The sequence below is a fragment of the Meles meles genome, chromosome 3 (genome assembly GCF_922984935.1).
Source record: "Meles meles chromosome 3, mMelMel3.1 paternal haplotype, whole genome shotgun sequence".
Taxonomy (NCBI): domain Eukaryota; kingdom Metazoa; phylum Chordata; class Mammalia; order Carnivora; family Mustelidae; genus Meles; species Meles meles.
In genome coordinates, this window is record NC_060068.1 from 106,719,317 (window position 1) to 106,739,306 (window position 19,990).

A 19,990-nucleotide genomic window follows, 5' to 3' on the forward strand; every position below is an offset into this window, starting at 1 on the left:
ATGGCTCTCAGGTGGTGCCTAACATTAGGAATGAGTTAAGGCTGATCTTAGACATTGCAGAGGTAAATGTTACCTACTAGAGGTTGATTTCGGAAACCATGTAGGGGATCCCAGCTTCCAAATCCTTTTTTTCCCTCCTATTACTGCCTAAATAGTAATAATAGAATTAGGTAATAATAGAATTATTACCATTAGAAATTAATTTCTTGGTTTTTTTTAATACATCTCTTTGTGGGCAAATGTAGATACTCCCCATAAGGTTACCCCCAGGGGTCACTGAACAGCTCTGCTGTATTCCTTTTCACAAGCAGGCAGGGGATGTGTGGCAGTGGACACACATTAGGGAGTTGTTGAGGGAATCAAACTAGAGGGGTTGGGAAAGAGAATGCAAAACTTAGAACATGGGCTGGTGTCTGCCCTCTCTGGGCTCTTGGAGTAAGATGCTCAGAAAGGGAGGAAGATCATATGCCCTACCCACCCCCACACCCACGTGTGGGGCTGGGCAGTCTCAGCAGGGAAGGGGCACTGAGCCAGCCTTGTCCCTTCAGGCAGCTCCTGCCTGAGTATGGGCTTTAGGCTAGACCATGGAAAGTGAGGTTACTGGTGAAGAGACAACAAGGCACAATCTATGTCCTTGAGAGTGTTGACAGTTTAGCAGGGAAAACAGACTCACCAAATCTGTTGAGTGTGTTGAAGAAGAAAGAGGGCCTCAGGAATGCATAGCTGGGGCTTTATGCAGGTCAGGTGGTGAATGACGGCTTCTCAGGGGCAATGTTTGGAGTGAGACTTGAAGGTGTAGGCTAGCCTAATGAAGATAAGGACAGAAATGAGGAGGGCAGGGAAAGGGCACTGCAGGCAGAAGCAGTAGAGAGCACAGCACATCTGAGTGGAGGAATTCATTTGGGAAGAGGAGGCCCACTTTTGGTCCTGACATAGGGTCAGTTCCAGCAGATTCTTGGGTGGAAGCATTAAGGCAGCTACTGTTACTGCTTACAAAGCATGTACCCACCAAGGACCAAAGGAGGGCCCATATGTGGCCCATAGGCTTTCTCGGGTGGAGGCCCTTGGGTCAGAGGCTCTATGTTCTACTACCTCCCATACCTAGGGCAGGGTCTGCTGCACTCCTCCTCCTTCCCACCGCCCCTGACTTCAACCCTGCCTCTGGCTCGAGCCCACATTAAAGGCCTTCCAACTTGGATGTGGGCCCAGGTTGGAGCTCATTACAGCCCTGTGACCAGGCCCTCCATTTTCTCTTCCAGGTTAAGACTTGGCAGGCATCAAAGACTGCCAGGAACACCCCACAGGCCTTCTCCCTTAATGATCTCTCTCCGTTCCTCGGTCTGCATGGCCTCCCTAGCCAAGCTTTGCTCACCAGAGCCTCTGGTGACTTTTCGCAAGCTTTTCTTCATTCCAACAAACAGAATTCAGTGACTAATTGCTGGTATTTTTTTTTCCCCTCAAGACTCTATTTATATAGGCTGTCATGTTGGGGGTGGGGAAGAGCAGGCTTTAGTCTTGGGAAGACTGCTGTTTCCTGCTACTGCCATCATTAGACGGAGGCCCATGTGGCATTGATGTCCACACTTTGTCTTTATTCTTGTATTTTTTTTTGTCGTTTCGACATTTGGTTCTTTGAACATCTAACATCCCTTTTATGCTTCTCATCTCCCACGGAAGATTGTTGTATTTTGTCCCCCACCGAAGCTGAGTTTTCCTTTTGTCAGATTTCTCACTTTCTTCTTTAATGTATTTTGATCAGTGCGGCCATGTAGGTCTGGGTTTTATTGGGAGCTTTTCATCTTGGCAGTGGCCCTCAGGGCTTGGGTCTTCTTGCAAAAGCCCAGCTCTGCTTCAGGCCCCTGAAGCAGGCCTTTCCTGGCCACGGCTACAGAGAGCCCAGCCTGTCACCTGTCCAGGGACATGCTCTAGCCAACAATTCTCAAACTTAAGCATGCATGAGAAGCAACAGGATTTAACCGGGATCTGTTAAAATACAGATTGCCAGGCCCCTCCCCTAAAGATTCTCATTCAGTAGGTCTGGGTTGGGGCCCGAGAATTTTTATTGCACATTATTTCCCAGGTGATGCTGGTACTGCTGCTCCAGAGACCACATTGTAAAAAAACAAAAAAACAAAAAACACTGTTTTAGTGTAATTGTTCTTTTATCTTGTGCCAGAGGGTCGAAGGCCCTAGAGAGGGGAGAATAGCTGAGGACCAGGTTCCCTTTTCCCCATACTGGGCCCAGCTCTCCAAAATTAGATGATGACAGCTGTTGGCAGTGGCATCGTGATATTTAAACATTTTTACAGTGATTTCACTTGTCCTAAGTCATTTGATACAGCAGATCCTTCAGTTAGCTAATGAGTTTTTTCAGTTGAGGTCACATAAGAGTTCTTTCTTGGCCTTCCACCTAAGAGTTTGTGGTGTTCCCCCAGTTGAATCCAGGTCTCTTAGCTCCTATTCTTGAGCTTTCGGTACTCTGCCACTTACTACATCACTATGTGACCTTGGGTCTCTCTGACTTAGTTTATTGATTAGTACAATGGGGTTAAAAATACCTGCCTCATAGAGTTGTCATGAGGATTGTGTGACTTAACATTTTTTTTTTTTATTAGAAAGATGTAACTCTTTCTATGGGGGGGAGGGGGAAAGGGAGATGCAAACATCCCGCTGGGCATGGAGCCCGACTCGGGTCTTGATCCCAGGATCTCTGGATCGTGATGTGAGCCGAAGGCAGATGCTTAACAGACTGAGCTACCCAGGAGCCACTTGACTTAACATTTGAAAAATATATGACAGCTATGAAAGGACAGCTCTCCAGAATTCATTCTCCTCTTGACTTTAAGGAACTGCCCTTAGTTTGGCGTTTCTGTTATTACAGGAACCCCAGGAGAGCGTCCCACCACTCACCAGGCAGTATTCCTGGCCGTTAGGACAGGGCTCCATCACTTTGGAAGGGCCCTTCTCTCCGTGGCCTGCTGTGAGGGAACTGGAGCATAGCAAGCTGGTGGATGGCCTTTGCCTCCAGGAGTTGAAGATGAGTCTGTCGCTAATAGGCTGGGTTGGTGTGAGAAGTTTAAGACCAAAGGGAAGCCCCTAGGAGAGCAACCGTGTCACCTCATGCCCTCCTGGGGAGCTGCTACCATTGAGGCCATGCTGCTGTCAAGGCCCTGCAGCACTCAGCATTGAAATAGCCCTTGGAGCTTCATTTAGAGGGAAGAGAAGTCAGGCCTGCCCTTTTGGGGTTTTCTCTCTTCCTGCTTCTCTTCTACCTTCTGATGGGGGCATTCATAGAAGTAGCTGTGGTTTTACATAAAAGGCTGGCCCTGATAATATTGTTGTTATAGAACCTATTGAGCTTAATGTCTCAGGAACGGTTATATTCGATATTTCATTTAATCCTTACAACAGTCTTCTGAAATTATCTTCCTTTTACAGATGGAGGAGGCTGGGGCAAAGACAGGTTAATTAGGCTGGTCTAACTCCAGAAGCCATAGTCTTTACCAGTGTGATGCTGCCTCCTGGGCCCCTGCCCTGATATATCCTTCCGTGGTGCCCTTGTTTCCCTCCCATGGATTCCTGGCCTTATACTGTTCCCAGGATCCTTTACCCCTCAGCTCGCTCCTTAGAGTCCAGGCCTGTGCAGTCTTTATTTACCTTTGTACCTTCCATAGAACTTGACACAAAGCCTTATACAGAGGTTGACCATATGTTCCATTTATACTTCTAGTCCTAGTGTAGTAATTAATAGTACCTCCTTTCACTCTTTTTAAAGTGTCTCATTTAGACAATAAATTATGTGGTCACTCTACTTACACATGACTGATTCTCCCAATCCAGAGACAGTGGCATTTTTTGTTGTTGTTGTTGTTGTTTTTTAAGATTTATTTATTTGACAGATAGAGATTACAAGTAGGCAAGTAGGCAGAGAGGCAGGCAGAGAGAGAGAGAGGAGGAAGCAGGCTCCCAGCCAAGCAGAGAGCCCGATGCGGGGCTCGATCCCAGGACCCTGGGATCATGACCTGAGCCGAAGGCAGAGGCTTTAACCCGCTGAGCCACCCAGGCGCCCCGAGACAGTGGCATTTTAATAAAGGAACCTGAAAGACAGAATTATCGTTAAGACTCAAAGAAATAAATCGCAGATGCTAAAAATTTAAACACTTTTACAGCCCAGCGGGCAAGAGGATTTAGACGGAGGTTCTCAGCACCCCACAAACCTACCACATAGAACTATTTCCAAGTCCAAACTTGAGGCCTGTGAAGGTCACCAGGCTGGTCTCAGATTTCACAGGGCCAGAGTCCTATTGGGTAGCTTCATGGAAATGTCTGACAAGCAAGGCCAGCAAACAGGAATGCCAAAAGCATTTGCTTTTCCACCTCTTTTAGGCAGAAGGCAGCCTTGCCTAGAAGCTGACTATCCTCAGCACTTGAGGCTTCTTGCAGGAGACAGCCACAAGCTGGGGGGGGGGGGGTGCTGGCCCTTCCCAGTGCTGAACTCAAGCTGAGTGGGAGCCTAGACTTGGGGTCCCGGTGCTGGGGGTTCTGTTTACCACAGGCTCTACCCCATACCACAGACATGGAACCACAGCCACCCCTCAGCCTTGGTGTGTGCAAGTCACATTCTAGGCTGTGTCCTTGGCCCATTTGTAGGCAGCTGGAAACTGCTGTGCATATGTCGGTTCACACTTGAACTGGTTTAATGTTTTTTCTTTTAAGCTGCAATCTAAAATTCAGCCAGACAGGCTTTAACGAGCACTAAATCGTCAAGCCTTTTGTTTCCCTTGCTATTCAAGCCATAGAGATTTTGTATTTGATTCAGCAACAATTGCTGTATCTTAAACAAACCATTTACATTTTGACATTAACTATTTTATTAGCGTAACTTTTTTGTTTGCATCAGAATGGTTCCAGCAGAAGGCCTTTTAACGATTTATTAGAAAAAGAGTTTAAAGGGTCTGTGGAAGGTGATTCTTAACATTTTCTTTGGGGACAAGAAAGACTTTCATCTGAATTCATGCGGGTAATACATACAGACGTGTAACCTTTTTCCTCCTATCTTAGTGACTTTTGATCTCAGGTCATTCTTCTAGGGCACTTTCCTGGTCAAGCCATCCATTTTTCAGATTACACCTAGCACTGGACTCTTGTACAGGGACTTGTCTAATAAAGTACCTCTTTATTGTTGGCTGCTAATTTTGTTTACTAGGGGCAGAGACTTTTCATTCTTTGCTCTGGCTCCAAGCTGCTTAGCTGAGGACCCTGTGCACGCTGGGCCCAATCAGGATTGGTCAACCAGCCGCTGGGATGAAGAGCCTCAGTCAGACAAATTGCATGATCACAGTGGAAGCATCCATCATTCTGTCTGCAGAAGCTGAGAGTAACTGGAGCTTTTCTCTAGTTCTTACACCGTCACAGAGTAGGAGGTCTTCTCTTTCCTCCCCGGCCCCCGTTCCAATGCCTGGTAACTCAGGCCTAAGGGCCTCAGGCAAGGCACGCCTTCTAGTTCTAGTTCCTACATTAGGGGAAGCTCTGTGTCCCTCTTCACCTGGAGTCTTAAGCCTGACTAGGGAGTCAGGAGACCCACTCCACCCAGTTTTCTCCTCTGTTACAGTGTGACAGAAGTGGCTAGGGACAGGAAACCATGCTTACTTGAGCCAGGGGAAGAACCACACAAACCTTCCCTAGCTAGGGAGGCCCTGTTGATCCACCCCTACAGAGAACTAGGAGCCTGGGTACTGCAGTTCCTTCTCAGAGCTATAACTAATTGTTCATAAAGATCTTTCCAAATACCAATGATGCAAAATATTTGAATGGTTTACCATATTGTTCACCATATTTAAACTGTCATAAACCTTAAATATCTGAGCAGAACCTCAGCAAACAAAGGATATTTTGGGGACTTGTTATGTATGTTGTACAGCAGAGAGATTTGTAGTCTATATGACTTCCAAATCCTGTAAACGAAGCATTTTAGTGTTGTCATTTTCAGCTATAGACCATCCCACGATTGTTGCTTTTTCTTTTGCTATTAAGAGATGGCTCTGTAAGTCAATTATTTCTCAATAAAACTGGGGGGTGGGGGTGGGGGGAAGAATGACTCATTCATTAACATTTGTGCAGTTTGTGGCAAAAGCCAAACAGGCCCCGCTTGATTCCATTGGCTCTGATAAAGGGGAGGAGGACTGGAGGGAAGGGTGAGTGATTGCCCAGCACACACCTCTGAGCCCTTGAGAGCAAGATGTGGGTGAGTAAGGGAATTCCTTCCTGAGCCACCAAGGGCCTATTGAGAAGGGGTATAGCCTTCAGCTGAGAACAAAGATTGGCTAGGTGATTTCCCTGCAGCCCTCTCACCCTGTGGATCTGGCCTGCTCTGGTCCCCCCCAGCATCTTGGGTGACAGAGATAAACCACCAGCTGGTATAGATGACCTCAAGTAACATCCTCTCTGTGTTCTCTAATAAACTTGATAAATCTGACTGTGTGAAAAATCTCCCATATGCTTTAGTCTAAATTTTCTTCTGCTTAACCTTGTTATTCCTACCTTGCCTCCCTCAGACTGCCTGAGACAATTACTGGGAGGCATTTGTTGAATAATTATAGGCCACAGATAATTTCTCTTTAGCTCTCACCCACCCTGTGGCCTCCCTTTAGCCAGCTCTAATTAGCTTCTTTGATCCCTTCCTCCCAATTTCTCCCTCTAGCTTGTTAATTACCTTTCTCCCCCATGAATTCTTTCTGCCCTGCCTTTGTCCTGTAGCCAGAGGAGCTGAGAATGACAACCTAGGGCCACTCAGTGGGAGGTGGTACTTCTTTGTTTCCAACCACAGGTAGCCCCTCCTACTTCTGAGAAGCCTGAAAACCTAGGCTCTCCTTAGCAGAAAAGTAAAAATAGTGATTTTCATTAAATAATATAAATACTTTATGATAAAACAACTATGAATAGAATGCTTAGTATTTGCCAAGAGTTGTGCTAATCTCCTTATATATTATCATATTTCATCCCCACAACAGTCCTAATGGATAAATACTACTAAGCCCTGTTTACAGATGCAGAAACCAAAGTCCAAAGAGGTTTTGAGTAAGTTGTTCAAGTCGCACAACTTGAAAACACCGGAAAGTAGGACTTGAACCCATTTCTCTCTGGTGCCAGAGCAACTTTTATTCACTAGTTTGCTCACTGAGTTTGGGCTTTCGGTGAAATAAAAGTTGAGATCATTGGCTCTTGGCCTACCCAAAAACACACAGACTAACCATGGGATACGATGTCAGTGTAGAAGAGGCTCTCTGAATTGAGAGGCTAAAGCTGCTGCGGAAGCAAGCTGATGTGGCACTTTGGGTCTCTGTGTATCTGAGCAGCTAGAAATCTCCTTCAGTAGAAAACAAGACCCTGATAAATTCTTGATTTGCTCTAATTCTTAACTCACTTTCCTGACAGTCTCCTCTCTCAGATGATTAGGGGAACCATAAGGAAAAGGCCCTCACTGAAATTATATTCTGAGCAACAGAAAGGATATGTTCAGTGAAGTGGCAGTGCTGGGGACCTTAGCAGGAAGGGGCCATGTTTAGAGAAGCCAAGGGAAATGCAGAACTCTCTGGGTTTGGGAGAAAGCAGATTGTAGAAGGTTCAGGAGCAGGTAGATAGGATGTTTCGGTAAGAGCTTTAAAAGGGGGATGACTCAGTCTGAGAAGTGAAATGTGCTCAATGCAGTCATAGGTGATTGCTGCAGGGAACAAGGCAGGAAACGCCTAGAGGTCAACATGGCCACACAGCGAGCAGTTAGAGTGGAGTTTTTTTGTAAGAGATGAAAAAAGTTGAACAGAGAAGGGTGTGAAGCTCTGACAACACTGTCAGGAATACCAAGAGGGTGTGACCTGAGATGCTGAGAGCGAAGGGACCTCCCCAAGCAACGTTCAGAGTGAGAGCATGGCTGGGGGGCATCAACCCGTTGCTTTGGCAGATAAGTCATTACAGCAGGTGAGGGCATCCCTGTCCTCCTCCTTAGGTTTGTTTTGCTTCTCACCTCTCTTTTAAGGAGGATGGTCTTCCTGGGACAGCTGGGTGGCACAGTCTTTTAAGTGTCCTAACCTTGGTTTTAGTTGAGGTCATGATCTCGGGGTCATGAGATCGAGCCCCGTGTTGGGTATAGAGATTACTTAAATATATAAAACTTAAGAAAGGGGGGAGGCCTTAAAAAAGGAGGGGAAAAAAGTGAACACACACACACATGCAACTACAACCCAGGTCAAGCAACAGAACTTTGTCAGCACCCCAGAGAGGACTCTCTCATGCTTCCTCCCAGTTTGAACTTCCTTTTCAGAAAGATTTGCCATCCTGGGAGCTTAGGTGAGTGTTACGGACGTAGAGGGGCTGTGCATTTCAGGAAAGCATTCAGCAGAATCTGATGATTATCTAATAGGTTAGATAGAAAAATGATGATAAAGATGTGGACTTGTAGCTACTTGAACAGTCAGACCTAATAGATGTTTGTTTACCAGTGGTTCGGTGTCTACAATAGAGTCTTGACTGTGTTGTTGTGCTGGAGATCTCATGTCAGACTCTGTCCTGTCCAGGCTGCATTCAGATTCTTATATAAGGACCTTGGGGCAGATGGCACAGATCAGAGAGAGCCTAACCACCATCTTGGGCACATGACAGAATGAGGATCCCATAGTGACATGCTAAGGTGGAGGGCTTGGGTAACAAAGTGGTATTTTAAATCTTGTTATTCTTAATTTTATAAAAACCCATATTTGTTGTTTAAAAAAAGAAATCCTACTGCGCAGAGACAAATACATGATGTCATACTACCCATATCCTTTGGTAACTTGGTTTTTGCCTTCTGTACTTCGGTTCAGGGCAATGTTGGAAATCCTTGGCTTATCACGTGATCAGCTTTCAGGGATTGGATCTAGGCAGGCCTAGTGTGAATCAGTTCTGCAGTACTCCTGCCAAAAACCTATATGTGACCTGAGGCATTAGTCACAGCATGATCCTGGGCCAGAGGCCGCTAGGCCCCCCGGACTAGGCCAGGCAGGAGCCCTTGCAGGTAGGTTTGCCAGATTTTGAGGGGAGCTTTCTCTAGTCAGTTGGCTGCCCCTAAGCTTCAGAAGGGGTAACCTGTCAGGACAGAGTCAAAAGACCTTCTCTGCATTGAGAGGGCAGACTTGGGACCAGTGGGTATAAATAAGCTTCATGAAAGCAGATTTCAGCTCCTTATCAGAAGACATTTTTCTTTCTTCCTTTTTTTTTTTTCTTTTCAGCATAACAGTGTTCATTGTTTTTGCACCACACCCAGTGCTCCATGCAACACATGCCCTCACTAATACCCACCACCTTGTTCCCCCAACCTCCCACCCCCTGCCCCTTCTAGATCCTCAGGTTGTTTTTCAGAGTCCATAGTCTCTCATGGTTCACCTCCCCTTCCAATTTCCCTCAACTCCCTTCTCCTCCATCTCCCTGTGTCCTCCATGTTATTTGTTATGCTCCACGAATAAGTGAAACCATATGATACTTGACTCTCTCTGCTTGACTTATTTCACTCAGCATAATCTCTTCCAGTCCCGTCCATGTTGCTACAAAAGTTGGGTATTCATCTTTTCTGATAGAGGCATAATACTCCATCGTGTATATAGACCACATCTTCCTTATCCATTCATCCGTTGAAGGGCATCTTGGTTCTTTCCACAGTTTGGCGACCGTGGCCGCTATGAACATTGGGGTACAGATGGCCCTTCTTTTCACTACATCTGTATCTTTGGGGTAAATACCCAGTAGTACAATTGTAGGGTCATAGGGAAGCTCTATTTTTAATTTCTTGAGGAATCTCCACACTGTTCTCCAAAGCTGCTGTACCAGCTTGCATTCCCACCAACAGTGTAAGAGGGTTCCCCTTTCTCCACATCCTCTCCAACACACGTTGTTTCCTGTCTTGCTAATTTTGGCCATTCTAACTGGTGTGAGGCGGTATCTCAGTGTGGTTTTAATTTGAATCTCCCTGATGGCTAGTGACGATGAACATTTTTCATGTGACTGATAGCCATTTGTATGTAGAAGACATTTTTCAAGCAATTAGATGAGTTTAAAACTCAAGGCAGCAGAAATCGTTTGAGGAGCCCCCTACTGCTCTAGTCTTCAAATACTGGGCTGTCAATTATCAGAGGTGCTGTATCAGGTAAGAGGTTGGTGATTGGGTCTAGTTATCCTAAATGTTGGTACTCACATCAGTGCCAGGCATATCGGTAAGGATCAGGTGGAACGTTTATGAAAAAAATCAGGTTTTTGAAAGAGCCCCATCTCCTGAGGCTTTGATTCAGTATTTGTAGGATAATGGTTAGAATCTGTTAGAATTTTGAAACACTTCCCCAAGTGCTCCTCGGTGAAAGGGCTGATTGTACAGCTGGTACAGCTAAAGTACAATATCTTGTGCAAGAACGTCTTGGGCCAGAAAGTCAGGAACTGCTTAGAGAATGATGAAAATAAGTAGAAAAGGCACAGAAGCCAGTATGGAAAGGCTCTGGTGTCTAAATAAGGGGTAATTTGAGCACCAAAATAAATAATGATAGAAATGGATTATAACCCATAGATTAATGAAGAATCCATGAATCCAGACTGATAGAAATGAGGAAGTGAGAACATAGGAAAGCCTCTCTTTTCCCGTAGACTGCCAGCACAGACGGGTAGAAGCAGTGATCAAGTCTGAATATCATTTGACAAACATCACGGTAATAATAATTTTAAGGAAGGATGATCAATGAATACCAGACCTAGTGGGTGAAAGTTTGCTGAGGAATAGGCTGTTTTCATATTTCAGAGTTTGTTTCTGCACAAAATATGTATTAATTTCAAAGGGACAGATAGCATCTTCATAATGGAGATATCTGGTAGACACCACTGTGACCAGTAATCCAAGTGAACATGGCCCATTGTGGGCCTTCCTGACATCATGTGCCTCCCGATAAGATGCACCAAGAAAGACACGACATTGCTTTTTACGGTGTTCCTACCAACGTGCACAACCTCAGTCTAAGCATGGGAAACCATCAGAATCCGGAATATTCTACAACTGGCCTGCGCTCTTCAAAACTGTCCGTGTCATGAAAGACAAAGACAGGCTAAGGAGGGAGTGTCAGGAGTAGAGGACTTGAGACATGCTGCCGAATTCATTGTGCCAAGTCCTGGATTGGACCAGAAACCAAAATTACTTTATAAAAAGGATAGTTTGAGGACAGCGGGTAAAATCTGAGTATCTGTAGGTCATATATTGATGTTAATTTCCTCATTTTGATAACTGTCCAGTGGTTCTTAAGAGACACACTTGATATATTTAGAGGTAAAGAGGCAACTTACTCTCAAATGTTTCAGGAGAGAAAATAATAACGTCTAAACATATATAGAGAGAAAAAGAAAATTAAAAAGCAGATGTGGTAAACTGTTAACAATTGATGAATCTTAATGGAAGTTCTTTTACTCTTGTAACTTTTCTGTAAGTTTTCTGTGTAATTTTCTGTAATTTTTAAAGTGCCCAGTCTGAAATCGTTTGAGGGGGAACACAAATCAGTGTCCCTGGTGATTGTGATGTAATTATGTATGGAGCTAGCAGATGTCTGTTAAGATTCCTTGGGGCTACACCCTCTGAGGCCCTGTTTCTCTTTCCAGAGTTGGTCATTTGATCTCTGTGCATGTGTGCAGAGGACCTCGTAGAGATATTCTTGCGAGCACTATCATTGTGGTGAAGTGTGTGTGCCCCACATTTGCTTACACAACTGGCTTCTGGTTGCTAACTGTTTATGAATGGGCGCAGTGATGCTCCTACCCTTCCCCTGTCCTGATGGAACTTCTGAAGTGGCCCAGTGTGGTTCACATCATCCCATTTGTGGTATGAGCCTCATGTTACAGGCTGGTTGTTTTGGTTCTCTTGGGGGCTTCACTTTGATGTGGAAGAGTTGTATGTGGTATTTATTCTTTACCTGTTCTGTTGTTATTCAAGTTGGTAATTGTCCATCTCTTGATTGACTAATTGATTACTTACCCCCACTTAATCCCTAGATGGCAGGCTAGTATAGATCCCCAGTGAACTGCCGATTTCAAGATTATACATCCTGCAAATCCTTGTGTTCCACAGATGATCAGAGCCACACGCTAGGTCACAGGCAAGGTGAGGCCCACAGAGAAGGAATCTCTCTCTCTGGGCAAGAAGGGGAACAGTTACCACCACTTCATCAGACAAGATTGCAGATGATGAAGCCTGACCACGTCCTCCCCTGAGATATGCCCCCTTTCCACACTGTGTAGATTCTTCTCCGGGAGTATTTCACAACAATGGCAGTTTTTTCCCCTCTGTTTTTTAAGAGAATGAAAAAGAGAATCATTATCCTACGTAGAAATATGGTGAGGATTCCTGAGAGAGCTCATACCCCGATGTGTGGATAAGCCTTGAGTCTAGGTTGGGACTGGGACTCTGGATGACGTGAGCTCTGCTTTGGAGGGTTTCCCCTTGGTATCTACTCAGCCCCATGTAATAAGTCAACCTGACCCTTATTTTCCAATCCAGAAGTCTCTGCCTTTTCCGTTTTTTTTTTCCTTTTCCAGTTACTCAGACTCCCTTTTCCGTCCTTGTTGTTCCACTTCACCCCAAACAGGATCTCTATGTGTTCCCTGTTTCCGTGCATACAGCCCCTGATGCCAGAAGCACCTGCTTTGTGGCTCTGTGACCCTGTAGTTGCAGGGACCCTGCCCTGAAGTGGGCCTGTGCTCGGTTTAATGCTCTGCCTGCCCTTTCCATCTTGAAGTTTCTAAAAGTTTTTGAACATGGGCCCCACGTTTCCATTTTGCACTGGCCCTGAAAATTACATAGCCCATCCCGAGTCGCAGAGAGGGAGAAGGGCTACCCGTGGGCAGCAATTTCCTGGGGCCCGTGGCGGGGCTTGGCTGTATACCCTGGGATCAGCTAAACCACCTTCCCCCAGACTGCCCCCCAACACTTGCTTAGCTTTGCTTAGCTGAAATATGATCTCTGACCCTTGGCAAATTGCCTACCTCAGTCACCCTGACCCAAACTGTTTGGTTTCTGCACATGTAATCATTTCCATTTCTGTGATCTACCCCTCCCCCAGCCCCACCCAAGATTTGCAGAGTAGCAGCTGCCGCCGTCCCTCTGCACACAGACAGCTGACTTGCCTGCTGATTGTGAACATCCCGGTAATCCAAGTGCTAATGGTATTTATCCAGTCCAGCCGGCTTAGCCCTGAACAAGGTTTAGTCTCATTTATCTCATCGGAGACAAGCTACGTCCTTAATATCCTTCTGTTGACTTTGAGCACACCAGCTCCACGGATGTCGCTGAGAGGCAAGCCAGGCCCCTGCCCTTTTAACGCACTCAAATCCCCAGCTGTCAGGCTCCGCACCTTTCTGCCCCGCCCCCTGCATGGGCCACAGCTCCCGTCCTGAGCCTGTAGTCTGGGAGGGAGATGAGGCCAGCATATATGTGCCCTGGACATCTGTGTTCCCGGGACAGCTGTGTTCTCGAAGATACGGTCTGGGCTCTTTGTAGCAAACCCACCATAATTGTAATGTTTCCATCACTTTGCACTGGCTGCATTTTGGCACTCGATACCTGTTGTATCTTTAACACAAGGTAGTATTAGCTCTGCCTCACAGGTAAGGAAAGAGAAATGAAGGGACTTGCCCAAGGTCATCAACCCTTGTTCACAGGATTCCCACCAAGTATCCTCCAGGCGCTGGCCCTTGTACATCCCCTAAATTCACTCAGCTTTCTGGGGCATTTCATCCCCCAAAGCACAGGGTAATGAACATTCAGAGCCCAAGGCTAAGCTGCCGGGGGAGGGAGAGCTTCTGAGAGCATGTTGGTACCTGCCCCTCCACAGTGGATTGCCTGAATGCCCAGCTTACCTGTTCCTGCCTGGCTGGACTGGGTGTCATTTGGAGACTCTACCTTCATTGGAAGCTCTACCTTCTCCAGCTTTCCTCTGCTGTGTTCCTTAGCCCCTTGATTGGGCAGGACTAAAAGACTATTTCCAGAAGGTATTGTACGGAACCCCTGAAGCGTGTATGGTGCACCTCAACTCGGGAGTAGGACCCACAGTTACATGGGCACCTTACCTTCATTTAAGTTAGGAGAAAAGGCCCAGGGCTATTGAGGCCACACTGGGCCACAGGCCCATGTTTAGCCGATGGTCCCGTTCTCCTCACCCAGGTTCTTTAGGACTCAGCTGCAGGTGAAAAAGTAGATTTACTGCCTTATGAAAGTGATTTCAGCAAGTGACAAAGTATCGGGCTTTCACCTTTTCCCTTTGGTTTCTTTCTGTGTGACTTCTATTTTGTCCTACCTTAATGAGTTCCTCTCCTTGGGGATGGGGTGGGACCCGGCCACTATTGTCATGACCCTAGGTGCTCCTGGCTTATAGCAACCTATCTGATGGAGAAGAGAACTTCTTTTGGTCGTGACTCCATTATAGACTCAGGGCTCTTGTTGCCCAGTCCTGGGTGACCCACAGAGGCCATGGTGGTAGTAGACTATCATGGACCAGCACCCAGTCCACAAGCCCTTCCCTGTGGTTTCGGGAGTTGCCATAAGGACCCCATCAGGACCATAAGGAGTGGGAGAGGGAGCAGTGTCTCAAAGGAAGGGAGGCAGGGGTATCACTGCTGGGAGGTGGGACAAAAGGGATGCTGGGCAGATACAGGTGCACACTGCATAGCCACAGCCAACCTGACCTGGGAGTGGTAAGTTGTGCCCGGTTCAGAGTGTTCTGCCATCTCATCTCTTGTCCCCAGGGCCACTGTACTGAAGCAGACCCCACTTGTGGGCCCTCTCTGGTGTCTACGTGGCTTACAGGAGCTTGTCACCAACTTTTCATTTTACTTAGGGTTTGGTATTTGCTGAGGAAGGAGGAGCAGGAGCAGGTTCTGCTTGCTGGATGAAGTCTGGGCCCTGCATCACCCTTCCTAGGTCCCAGCCAGCAGACCTCCTCAGTGCTGTCAGGAGCTTGGCCTCCTGACCTGCACCTTCTTGTCAGCTGCACCTCTTGGCCCCATTTCCATGACTTTCCAAGGTAGCTGTTCATTCAATGGTCTTGCCTCTCCACACACACTCATGCTGTTCCCTGAGCACCTGCCCTTCCTCCTGTCTACAGGCTATCTTCTTCAGCCTTCTGCAGTGTCTCTTCTCCAGTGCAGCCCTCCTGGATCTTCCTGCCCAGACCTTCCTGTTCTTTCTCAGGACCCCCTTCCTGCCCCCAGCCTTAGGTTCAGAGCAACTTGGTCTGGCCTCTTGTTAACATCGTTCATTCCCTCTGTAACTTCTAAGTAAAATCTGGTGGATGGTCTCTCTCCCGTGTGTGGATCCTGGCTTGTTCAGTGGCAGAGGGCTGGCTGAGCTTCCCCAAAGACCTGTCCTGCATGTGGGGCTGCCTGTACATCGTTCGTAAGACAGACTGCTGTCTGGCCCTCTGTCACTTACATCAGGGCTCCTGTGGAAAAGAAGCACCCGGGAAGCCATATCTCTTAACTGGCTTTGGTGTCTTTCCTTTCCTCCCAGTCGGTCTATTCTCTCCTTGGAGGATCCTTGGGATTTGCCTAGACAGTACGTGCCCTCCCCTTAAGGCCCTGGTACTTTGTTTCTTGTTGGTGCTTTGGTTCCCTTAGGGGTTTGAGCCTTCTCTCCCCTCCTAACAAGCAAAACGTGGGTGAGCACAGTTCCCCTCCTTCCTAACACTGCCTCGCGTTGTGACAAGTCTGCTCTTCTGGGTGGTGTCCAGGCAGGTCCCAGTACCCAGCATGCTCAAGTGGCTTTCCTAGGGTACCTGGCAAGTGCCAGGTCTGTAGGTCTTGTTCTTAGCTCCATGTGCTGTCTTTGGAGGACCTTGCCCCTGCCACCGTGTGGGCCCGTGAGCGATGGTGCTCCCTGTGAGGCTGATGTGATGTTGGGTCTCACAGTCCCCCCCTTCCTTGGGAGGCAGCTATTGACGTCTGTGTAAATTTCTCAACATGGTCGTCTTTTCCTAGAAAAGACCCTGCCTGTTGCGGGTGAGCGTTCCTCAGGCACATGATGGCAGAGACAGCCCTAATTAGCTCATGCTTTGATGAAGCAGCTGCCTTTCTCAAGTTGGGGGGAGCTAGGGGCAGGGGAGAGGCTCAGCTCCCCAGCCCTCCTGCATTGGTGCCCACCTGCTTGTCTGGAGAGGAGCTGTCAGCTTCCCTTCCCCAGAGACCCTGGCCCATCTCCAGGCCACCCCTGAGACACACCGGTGGGGTTGCCGTCGGACAGGCTGGCACCCACCCTACACATCCTTTCTGGCTGAGACGATGCAGAGGGACCCACGCACCTCCCATTTAGAGCAGGAAAACTGGCTCAGTGTGCTGAGTCTTCTTTGAAACTTGAAGCTGGTGCCTGGTAGGATTGGGCCCCATCACCATGCCACTGGGCCAGCTTTCACGGAGCGCCTGCCATGTGGCAGGCTCTCTTGCAAGCAGCAGTGTGCACTCTCTTGTCACCTGCCTCCCATTTCCTCTGGGTCTCAGACCCTGCCTCACTCTGCAGGATCATGAGGGCCCCTTGCCAAGGTTGGGGGTTAAGAGGAACAGGTGCTTTTTCAGTCTCCAGGGAGCTGGTGGCCTTGCTTAGGTTAAGGAGCCAGAACCAAGAAGAGACTCTGTCTATTCTATGCAAGTGGGCTGTCTATGCAATGTGGCAGCCACTCTGTGACCTCTGGTCTGGCCCCTCCTCTTCCTTCTGGCCTCGGGGTTTTTAGGAACCTGCCACATTTCTTCTCTGAGGCCTCCTAAGTGTCTGGCAAGGGAGCCTTGACCTCCCTCGAGGGCCTAACCACCCAGGTCCCTGTGCTTAACACTTCTCCCTAACTGATCACTAATTTGATCTTGGAAAGCAAGAGGTTCCCAGTCTTATCTCCTCCCGGGCACCCTGCCCTGTAGGGGCCCCTATGCTTTCATCCCGGAGAGTTATACCTGAATGTTTGAACTTCCTTGCTCTTTTGCCAGCCCAGAATGGGGAGAGGAGCTGGAGAGGCAGCTCTGGGTTTTGAGTGTTACAGTGTTGCTGTGTGTGGGTTGGTACAGTCCTGGTTGTGCACACATGTTGATTCATTCTGGCCCTCTTTTCCTGGGCCCCATGACAGAGGCTATATGCTGAGTACTGAGAACACGGGGGCAATCCCAGCAGCTCCTCTCACAGTGGGGAGGCATCTGGTTTGGTCTTGTTTTAGGCTCTGCTCAGGTTAAGAGGCTCCCTGGCTTTCATTCGTTCTTGCAGTCTTTCCCCCTCAACATATAGTCCCCTTACGTTGACTATATGTTGTCTGTGTACTCCACCCAGAAGAGAAAAGAGGAGTGGGTCCCAGCACATGGCCTAGAGGAGCTCATAATCAGAGAACAGACCTGTCAGTAATTGCCCCCAGTGTATGATTGCATGGGGTGATGGAGGGAGGAAGAAGTGTAGGTCTGGGGACTGTGAAGGAAGGCTTTCATGGGAGGGACACTGAGTAGCACCTTTAGCATCAGGAGATCTTAAAGGGGTGGAGGTGATTTCCCTTCCCAGATCACTCCAGCCCAATGTTTGCTGGGTGGTAGGATGCTGTGGGAGCCGTTGGTCTGTGATTTTGGCCATAGGCTTTGGTACCCAGGTAGATGTGTAGTCATTCACCTGTTCAGCCAGCTAAGTTCTAGCTTGTCCCAAGGGGGAATGCTCCTTCGGGCACCTTAGCTTTCCCCAAGGGATGGCTGGTACATTATCACCCCCCAAACCACCAAGATCCCTGGGCTGTGCACAGTGATGTGTCCCCAGCTTGGTGAGGAGGTATAGTGTCATGCTGTCCTGTGCTTTCCCTCCAGCAACCCAAAGGTCCAAGTAGAGGCCATTGAGGGGGGAGCCCTACAGAAGCTGCTCGTCATCCTGGCTACAGAGCAGCCTCTCCCTGCAAAGAAGAAGGTATGTATCTGCTCCCTCCCTGCTTCCCAACCCCTGGCACATCTGCAGAGCCTGAAAGGCAAGGGTCCCTTTTCAGGCTGTGCCTGTCACCCTTGGGGACACCCAAGGACACCCATCCACTGGGTGGCATGGGGGAGAGATCGCACTCACCTTAAGCAGCATGACAACTTGCTGAGGTGTCTGGAGTCCTTGGTTCAGCTCCCATCATAGTCTGGGATGCCACCCTCTGGCTTCTTTTGTTGCTGTCTGTCTGCCCAGGGGGCGATGTTAAAGGTGTCTGACCCCTCTTCCAGCTTTCACAGAACTGTGTTCTGGGGTATAGCTGGACCTGAGGGGACGAAAAGAATGGAGGCTGGGCTGGGGTCATCAGGGCACTTCTGGTTGCGTTTACTGGGCCCTGGAACAGGCCAAGTACATGTGGCCCATCACCCTCTGCAGGTCCTGTTTGCGCTGTGCTCCCTACTGCGACACTTCCCCTATGCCCAGCAGCAGTTTCTGAAACTGGGGGGCCTGCAGGTGCTGCGGAGCCTGGTGCAGGCAAAGGGTACAGAGGTGCTGGCTGTGCGTGTGGTCACTCTGCTTTATGACCTGCTCACTGAAAAGGTGAGTACCCAGACCTGGGGTGCCTCTGGGTCACTTTGCTTTGTTTTGCTTCTGGCCTTTTGGCCCTGGCCTCTTCCATCCCGCCTTCCATCCTCCTAACAGTGCTCCCAAGAAAACGTGCCAGACTGTGCTGGATAGACCTGGAGGCTGTGGAGGCCCTTCCTTGGGGTCCTGAGCCCAGAATTTCTGAGGAATGGTGTCCCGTGGGATGTGACGGCTAAACTGAAACCTGAGGGCTGATGAGGAGGCGGAAGGGGCCGGGGTGCCGGGGGTGGGGGTGTGCCAGAAATGGCCATGATTGGCCCTTCATGGAATAATGACAGGTCATTTGGCTAAAGCCTAGGGTGGTGCGATAGGGAGCAGGTAGGATGAAGCAGCTGTGTCTGGGATCCCTCGAAGCAGCCGGAGCAGCAATTAGCCAGAGCCTGGAATGATGCTGAATCTTTAGATTCTAGAAATGTGGTCTCTGGATTTTTAGGTTTAGATTTTTAGATTTCAATCTTTAGATTCTAGAAACATGCAGGATCCTCCTCTGGGAGCTTTGACCCTGGGCAAGGGCTCGGAATGGCCGCCCTCGAGGGGCCCAGGGACCCTGTTGTTGCCACCTGGCAGGAGACTTGGTGTCCAACCCACTTTGGTCTTTGAGCCTGAAAAGTGTCTTAATTAAGAACAGAGTGCAGCCAGCCGGGCCTGGATTCTGAACACAGCAGCTGCAGAGCGCAATAGCAGAGCTCTCAGCTCGCTTTCTGCCACACTCTCCCTAGAACAGCTGACTGGAGCAGGCTGGGCAGCCCCAGAGCCACCACTGAGTGTCGGAGGAGGAGAGGCCCAGGCCTTGCCTCCCTGCCCCTGCCTCACACTGAGGGTGGGAGTGTCTGGAAGTTGCTCTTGTGAGTGTGTGGACTCTCTGGTGCTCCCTGTGTCTCCAGGCCTGGCTTGTCCTTCATTCTCTCCTGCTCTCCCCCTCTCTCCCTCCACCCCCCCTTCCCCTCTTTCTAGCTCTTTCTCTCTCTCCAAGCTGCAGAAACCCAGAACAGCAGGCAGCCATGTGGTGCTCACATCCAATTAATAAGGCCTGGGCACAGTTGACGTCCTGGCAACAGGCCAGCAAGCCCGGAGAAGGACCTGTGTGTTGGCTTGGCGTTTCCCGGGAAAAACTGACCTCTTCCCTCTGCTGAATTCAGTGTCTCTTTGCCACCCCTAGTCCTGGCATGGCAGGTGCCGTGGCATTGACATGTCCCCGGAGAGCTGCCCAAGTCAGCCAGCCCCCAGGGCTCACCTTGAGGCTTGGGGTGCTGAAAACACTGGTGTTTCTCTGCGGAGAGTACTGGGATAGCTGTCCCTCTGCAGGTGGGGAGGACAGTGGAGGAGTTTCTGCCCCGGGTGAGCGTAGGACAGGTGTCAGCCGAACTGTGCTTGAGGCAG

General features: G+C 48.7%; 1 protein-coding gene across 5 annotated transcripts in view; it reads left to right on the top strand.

Annotated features, from left to right (window-relative positions):
• Nucleotides 1-19,990, top strand: part of SIL1 (SIL1 nucleotide exchange factor) — a 220,020-nt gene that overhangs the window by 191,377 nt on the left and 8,653 nt on the right. For all 5 annotated transcript variants that reach the window (XM_046000372.1, XM_046000371.1, XM_046000374.1 and 2 more), the window contains 2 exons: nt 17,866-17,962; nt 18,401-18,565. In XM_046000372.1, the coding sequence (XP_045856328.1) occupies nt 17,866-17,962; nt 18,401-18,565 (262 nt within the window). The remainder of the gene's footprint in view (nt 1-17,865; nt 17,963-18,400; nt 18,566-19,990) is intronic.